The sequence below is a fragment of the Corticium candelabrum genome, chromosome 6, assembly GCF_963422355.1.
Source record: "Corticium candelabrum chromosome 6, ooCorCand1.1, whole genome shotgun sequence".
Lineage (NCBI taxonomy): Eukaryota > Metazoa > Porifera > Homoscleromorpha > Homosclerophorida > Plakinidae > Corticium > Corticium candelabrum.
The window spans coordinates 5,971,443-5,980,117 of NC_085090.1; the positions used below are offsets into that span (position 1 = coordinate 5,971,443).

Below are 8,675 nucleotides of genomic sequence, written 5' to 3' on the forward strand. Positions count from 1 at the left end.
ACACACACACACACACACACACACACACACACGGACACACACGGAAACACACGGAAACACACGGACACACACACACGCGCGCACGCGCGCGCTCGTAGCTGTGAAGCGACGGTGTAAACACAGCTTCATTTACTAGTGATAATTAAGTGGTACCGGAGACAACTTTTGGGGCCACCATTTTGGCACCAGCTATGAATAGGGCCGGCGAGTCATCTGGTGCAAATATTGCATGTATATTAGTCTTGTATATATAGAGGTAAGAGCGAACCTCCGACTGAAGTGGGTCAGATCGATCACATCCCTCGGATCCCTTCTAGGTATGCAGCTGCAGATACAATAACATTATTACGAACCACGCTTTCAAAAATTTGGGGCTAACGACTGACCTATATAAAGCTTATAATATACGTGACGCCATTGTGCTGGCTACGCGAAAACTACAACAAACGTAGGAAGATGATAAATAGCCGTCTATTAGGGCGACTTAGCGTGCGCTAGAAGTCGTGGTTAGATAACGGCACTAGAGAGGTTAGAAACGTTCTATAGAGACATGCTAAAGTGATTAGCCCCTGTGTAAGCATGGTCATAGTTTGACACATTTCTCGCATTGCCATACAAATTCTGCTTTTATACATACGACAACAGAATATATCTTCTAATCAATAACGATGTTTATCGCTAGATATTCCTCTGCAATGTGATCATATTTAGTGGGTGCACGGACCCAGACAAACCTCGTGCGCCATGCATAACAGTTGCATTAATTTTAACAAGAACACAAGCAGACGGCAACGCTTACTGAGCAAAGTAAGAATATCATGTCAGTCACTTGTATTGTCATTCAGCCCTAGAATTTCTTGTTTGAGACACTCGGCTAGAATAAAAACAGTAGGAAAGAGTGCTCGTTTACTATAGAATGAATGTATGACATATTTGCTCACCTTCCTCTATCTCGTCGTGACCAACTGGAAAAATTGTCTTTCGTATCTCAAGACATTTCTCTAAATGCAGACTAGCTGGGGTCGCTTCTTTCATAACAAGAAACGACGTAGCAAGGTAAAAGTGACCTGCACACATACAATCAGCTCGAAAGAGAAAACGAAAGACGAAAAGAGATCAACGCACAATCTGCGGTGTGATGACTCGTAGGTAGTGTGTCTTGCAAAACTGATAAGGAAGATTGCAAATGGGTTATAGACGCTTCAAGTCTTGAGGCCTTCATTTCATACGAACCTAACCTTATCGTATCTACAAACATTCACATTATAACCAGCTGATGTGACGAGGATTGATAATCAATTAACTTACAAATTGCGATATCAAGAGGATTTGGAGAATGACTCTCTTGTTGCATTTCTATTGCTTCCAAACACAACTTTATAGCTTCTTCATAACATCCTTTCTCGTCATGGTCGCGAGACAATAAATACAAATCTAATTGTTAATTAAATCGATGTGCAGCAATCCAACTTCATGTTAAAAAGAAAGTGTAAACAAACTTGTAGCAATGCCTTTGTCTCGTTGAGATGATTCATGTTGTTGTTGCAGCAATAGTCTAGCTTCCTCATGCCAGGAGATGGCTTCATCGTAGTTTCCTCGTGATCGACAACAATCTCCCAAAAGGTTCATATCTGTAACATGGTAAGTTGCAAGCCGCTGCGATTAATAAAATTCTAACACAATGTATACAGTAAACTTTCGTTATATATCACAATTATTGTAAATAGATTTGTTAGAATGTTATAATGACTGAGCGATACAGTGTGTGCCTGAACATATAATCTGTCAGTAGAATGTCTTTATCTCTTTATCTCATAACGATATGAAAGTAGGGGCGACATAGCGAGGGGAGGTAGGGGACTCTCTAATTTGAGCACAACCTTTATTTTGTAAGCACACCAGAGCCGTACATAGATACTCTGAAGCAGAAGATAGACTCGTATTTCATAGACTGGAATACCCTGAACGCCCACCAACTGCGAGTCGTTATGCCATCCTTTAACAGGTTGAGTGCAAATTGAGAAAGGGTACAGAATAAAACGTGCATTAAACTCTACAGTATTTTACGCTTTCACACTGTCTCTCTAGCTAGAACGCAATTGCTAAACGGCTAGTCATGTTGCCGCGATGTGCCGTAAATTTGTTATCGTTAGTTGGGTAGACACATTCTCAACTTATCGTCACCAAGTTGGAAACAGAACGAGACAGCTGCACGTCAAACCAATAGATTTAGCACCCCAAAATGATCACGTGATGTTGGGTGAGTGAGAGCGGTCTACAGATCATTACGATAGAAAGAAAGTCTAGAATACTGTACTCACACTCGGCCAATTGAGAATGTGATGACGTTAATGATACGTTTGCAATATCCAACGCTTCTCTTGCCAATTTCCAAGCTTCATCTTTTCTGTCAAGTAAATCGAACGTAGAGGAAAGGTGATATATAGCTAAGTAAACATGATAATATTAATAAATATGTATTTATATCTTTTATGACTCACGATTTCTTACCATTTGCCAAGGAAGGATGAGAAGATGAGTAGCATGATCGGCTGATAGTGACTGCCTCCTCAAGTAAACTCAAACTTTTCTCGATTTTTCCGCTCTCTCTGTAGCAGCTACCAAGATTGATGAGAGCTAAAATAGAAAACATTGACTTACAATTTCCATCTTTTAAATATCCCAACATGTACAATTAGCAAAGTGATAAGAGCTACAACTCTCCATGTACGTACTCGTAGACATTCCCACTAGATTTCCGTCATCGCATCGCCTCTTCAACTCGAGAGACTCTTCATATGTTTTTATCGCCTCGTCGTATTTCCCGTCTCTTTCATATGCGAGAGCAAGGTCATTTAGCGCTATAAACACAAGCATAATATTAAATTTTGTTTAAATTAATATAATCTAGATTATTTTATCTAATTATCTCAACATTATCATTAAGCTTTACTTGAAGGTTTGCTACATTGGAAACATCATGTAACTCTTGATAGAATAATTACAACCACGTTTATGTCCGCTATCCTCTTTTGCAAATCTATATTCCTCTTTCATGAAATTGTTTCCAGTACTACCACCACATATTGAATATGAGCACTCATATCTACTAAAACTATACGGCTTCTCTAATTAGCTAACTAGCGAGCACTTGACCTACTGGTAACAGCAAGTCGGTTATCAGATGCATTTATTTACTACTAGATACATAGCCCGTCCTTCGTGCGGACAGGATACTGTAAAGCGTTCTGACGAAAGAGACGCAGTGGACACGTCACATGCAATCTTGTTGCGAGTTCCAGAATGTAATGACCGAATTCGAATCTTGCTCTCTGCGCTTGTTTCGATAGAAATCGACACACTCAGAGTGGACGCACACGCACGCACACACACATACTCACACAAGCACCGGCACGCGCACGCACACACACACGTACGCACGCAAACGCACGCGCATCCACACACGCGCACCCAAGCACGCGCGCACGCGCGCATAAACATGCATGAACGATCGCACGCACAGACACACAAACTCACACACGCAAACGCACGCACGCACACACACGTACGCACGCACACACACAAACTCGCACGTACACACACACACGCGTGCGCGCGCACACACACACACACACACACACACACACACACACAAACACAAACACACACACTTAAACGCGAGCACCCAAACGCACGAATGCACACACATTCACACACACACACACACACACACACACACACACACACACACACACACACACACACACACACACATACACACACACACACACACACAAACACAAACACACACACTTAAACGCGAGCACGCACACACACATTCCCCCCACACACACACACGCACACACGCACACACAAAGTTACACACGCACGTGCACGAGCACCCACACGTACGCAGACAAACGCGCACACACACACACACACACACACACACACACACACACACACACACACACACACAAATAAACACACACGAACACACACGCACGCGCACGGCCACGCGGTCGCACCCAAGCACACGCACGCACGCACATGCACTCGCTCACGCACACACACACACACACACAAACTCACACACACAAACACACACACACACACACACACACACACACACACACACACAAACTTACACAAACTAACACGCGCACGCACAGGCACGCACAAACACACGTACGCACACACACACACACACACACACACACACACACACACACACACACACACACACACACACACACACACACACACACACAGACGCACGCGCACACACATACTCACACAAGCACCGGCACGCACGAGCACGCACACACGCACGCACACACGCACGCACGCAAACGCACTCACACTCACGCACGGGGACCCACGCACGCACACCCACGCACGCGCAACCACGTACGAACTCACACACGCACGCGCAAGCACGCACACAGACGTACGCACACGCGCACGCACGCACTCACACAAACACACTCACACGCACCCACGCGCACGCACGCACAAGCAAACGCAAAGACAAACGCACACGCACGCACACACACACGCACACACACACAACCCACACACATACACACACATACACGCACTCACACAAACATAATTACATACGCACACGTAAACACAAAAACGCACGCACGCACACACGCACGCACGCACTCACGGACGGACGCACGCACACACGCACTCGTACGCACAAATGCACGCACGCACACGCACGTACGAACACGGACGTACACACGTACGCACGCACGCACACTCACACACACACGCACAGAATTATCTGTAATATAGTCCGATGCAACTGTCTGTCCCTTCGTTGTGTCCTTTCTATATTTGGCTCTCATTGTTCGTTTATAATTACTGTTATACAGCCGTTTGCTGGCGTCTAATCCATATTATTGTCCTTGCTGAAAATCTATTGATGGTTTTTATAAAAATGATTTAGATATCAAAATTTGGCGTGAAAGCTAACGTACTTTGCATGCAACTAATTATGAGATAGAACAGAATTGTCGTACTAAAGTTGCAAACCAATTGTAATTACTACCGACCATTTGATGTACTTATTCGGTCGATGCATTTAGGATGTTGAAAAGCAAGTGACATGCAGTGTGTATATAACATGAAACGATATGCAATACTAACTTTTTGCCAAGAGATCGTTTCGTGTAGGTGAAGAAGGTAGTTGTTGTAGCAATTGGTGAGATTTCTTATACCACTCTATGGCTTCGTTGGAGTCTCCTCGCGATAAACAACAACGACCGACTTGGTTCATATCTGTAACACATCACGTTGTAATAAGCTGACATTGATAAGACTTCTAACAAAATACGAGAGACTCTCTTCATTTCACAGTGATTGTAGGTTATTAGTAAATTTGTTTGTTTCAAGCTTTCTGCATGTCTCTTTAAAACTCAATTGTATGCAATAAAATACTGTAACGGTTATTCATTTTGTCGCAATGTTTCAGTAAAATTGTTATTGTCAGTTGGATAGACAGACACATTCTACCAAGTTGGAAACAGAAAGAGACAGCTGCACGTCAAACCAATAGATTTAGCTTCCAAATGAACACACGATGTTGCGTGAGTGAACGCGGTCTACAGATCATTAAAATAGAAAGACAGTCTAGACTACTGTACTCACAGATGGCCAATTGAGGATGTGATGACGGTAATGATACGTTTGCAATATCCCACGCTTCTCTTGCCAATTTCCAAGCTTCATCTTTTCTGTCAAGTAAATCGTACGTAGAGGAAAGGTGATATATAGCTAGATAAACATGATAATATTAATAAATATGTATTTATATCTTTTATGACTCACGATTTCTTACCATGGGCCAAGGAGGGATGAGAAGATGAGTAGCATGATCTGCTGATTGCGACTGCCTCCTCGAGTAAACTCAAACTTTTCTCAAGTTTCCCGCTGTCTCTGTAGCAGCAACCAAGATTTATGAAAACTATAATAGAAAACATTAACTTACAATTTCCATCATTAAATATCCCAACATGTACAATTAGGAAGGTAATAAGAGCTACAACTCTCCATGTACATACTCGTAGACATTCCCACTAGATTTCCGTCATCGCATCGCCTCTTCAACTCGAGAAACTCTTCATATGTCTCTATCGCCTTGTCGTATTTCCCGTCTGTTTGATATGCGACAGCAAAGTCATTTAGCGCTATAAACACAAGCATAACATTAAATTTGTGTAAATTAATATAATCTAGATTATTTTATCTCTAGATTATTTTATCTAATTATCTCAACATTATCATGAAGCTTTACGTGCAGGTTTGCTATATTGGAAAAAAATATGTAGCTCTTCATAGAATAATTACAACCACGTCTACTTTCACGCACTTACATACGCACGCGCACGCACGCATGCACACACACATACTCATAAAGGCAACCGCACAGGCATGCACACGCACACCTAAAAATAGCACACACACACACGCACACACGCACATGCAAGCACGCACGCACGCACGCACGCACACGCACACACACGCGCACGCGCGCACACACACACACACACACACACACACGTAATTGCACGCAGAAACACACACGAACGCGCGCGCACACACACACACACACACACACACACACACACACACACACACACACACACACACACACACACGTAATTGCACGCAGAAACACACACGAACGCGCACACACACACACACACACACACACACACACACACACACACACACACACACACACACACACAAACACAAACACACGCGCACGCACGCACGCACCAGTAAACAACTACACACACACCGCGCCACGCGCGCGCACGCACACACACACACACACAAAAAACACACACACACGCACAAACGCAAGCGCGCGTGAAAACACTTACATGCGTACGCACGCACGTACATGCACGCGCACACAGACGTACGCACGCGCGCATATACACACGCACGTGCACAATCACAAGCACCACACACACACATGCACGCGTACGCTTACGCGCACGTACAAACGCACGTACGCATGCACACGCACGTATACACGCACGCACGCACCCCGTCCACACACACACTCACAAAAGCACGATCGCACCCGCGTACACATACCCACACACACACCCACACACACCCACACACCCAAACACACACACACACACACACACACACACACACACACACAGACGCACGCGCACACACATACTCACACAAGCACCGGCACGCACGAGCACGCACACACGCACGCACACACGCACGCACGCAAACGCACTCACACTCACGCACGGGGACCCACGCACGCACACCCACGCACGCGCAACCACGCACGAACTCACACACGCACGCGCAAGCACGCACACAGACGTACGCACACGCGCACGCACGCACTCACACAAACACACACACACACACACGCACGCACGCGCACGCACGCACTCACACAAACACACTCACACGCACCCACGCGCACGCACGCACAAGCAAACGCAAAGACAAACGCACACGCACGCACACACACACGCACACACACACAACCCACACACATACACACACATACACGCACTCACACAAACATAATTACATACGCACACGTAAACACAAAAACGCACGCACGCACACACGCACGCACGCACTCACGGACGGACGCACGCACACACGCACTCGTACGCACAAATGCACGCACGCACACGCACGTACGAACACGGACGTACACACGTACGCACGCACGCACACTCACACACACACGCACAGAATTATCTGTAATATAGTCCGATGCAACTGTCTGTCCCTTCGTTGTGTCCTTTCTATATTTGGCTCTCATTGTTCGTTTATAATTACTGTTATACAGCCGTTTGCTGGCGTCTAATCCATATTATTGTCCTTGCTGAAAATCTATTGATGGTTTTTATAAAAATGATTTAGATATCAAAATTTGGCGTGAAAGCTAACGTACTTTGCATGCAACTAATTATGAGATAGAACAGAATTGTCGTACTAAAGTTGCAAACCAATTGTAATTACTACCGACCATCTGATGTACTTATTCGGTCGATGCATTTAGGATGTTGAAAAGCAAGTGACATGCAGTGTGTATATAACATGAAACGATATGCAATACTAACTTTTTGCCAAGAGATCGTTTCGTGTAGGTGAAGAAGGTAGTTGTTGTAGCAATTGGTGAGATTTCTTATACCACTCTATGGCTTCGTTGGAGTCTCCTCGCGATAAACAACAACGACCGACTTGGTTCATATCTGTAACACATCACGTTGTAATAAGCTGACATTGATAAGACTTCTAACAAAATACGAGAGACTCTCTTCATTTCACAGTGATTGTAGGTTATTAGTAAATTTGTTTGTTTCAAGCTTTCTGCATGTCTCTTTAAAACTCAATTGTATGCAATAAAATACTGTAACGGTTATTCATTTTGTCGCAATGTTTCAGTAAAATTGTTATTGTCAGTTGGATAGACAGACACATTCTACCAAGTTGGAAACAGAAAGAGACAGCTGCACGTCAAACCAATAGATTTAGCTTCCAAATGAACACACGATGTTGCGTGAGTGAACGCGGTCTACAGATCATTAAAATAGAAAGACAGTCTAGACTACTGTACTCACAGATGGCCAATTGAGGATGTGATGACGGTAATGATACGTTTG

At 44.3% G+C, this 8,675-nt stretch overlaps 1 protein-coding gene across 1 annotated transcript in view; it reads right to left on the reverse strand.

Annotated features, from left to right (window-relative positions):
- Window positions 1–687: 687 nt before the first annotated feature.
- LOC134180858 (tetratricopeptide repeat protein 28-like) overlaps window positions 688–8,675 on the reverse strand; it is a 29,846-nt gene continuing 21,858 nt past the window's right edge. Inside the window, exons 17-30 of the mRNA XM_062648042.1 lie at window positions 8,634–8,675; window positions 8,133–8,264; window positions 6,075–6,200; window positions 5,852–5,977; window positions 5,662–5,787; window positions 5,161–5,292; window positions 2,736–2,861; window positions 2,512–2,637; window positions 2,322–2,447; window positions 1,500–1,631; window positions 1,309–1,434; window positions 1,126–1,248; window positions 942–1,067; window positions 688–874 (exon numbers count right to left, since the gene is read on the reverse strand). The exon at window positions 8,634–8,675 is cut by the window's right edge and continues 84 nt beyond it. Of these exons, the coding sequence (XP_062504026.1) occupies window positions 822–874; window positions 942–1,067; window positions 1,126–1,248; window positions 1,309–1,434; window positions 1,500–1,631; window positions 2,322–2,447; window positions 2,512–2,637; window positions 2,736–2,861; window positions 5,161–5,292; window positions 5,662–5,787; window positions 5,852–5,977; window positions 6,075–6,200; window positions 8,133–8,264; window positions 8,634–8,675 (1,622 nt within the window). The 3' untranslated portion in view covers window positions 688–821. The remainder of the gene's footprint in view (window positions 875–941; window positions 1,068–1,125; window positions 1,249–1,308; window positions 1,435–1,499; window positions 1,632–2,321; window positions 2,448–2,511; window positions 2,638–2,735; window positions 2,862–5,160; window positions 5,293–5,661; window positions 5,788–5,851; window positions 5,978–6,074; window positions 6,201–8,132; window positions 8,265–8,633) is intronic.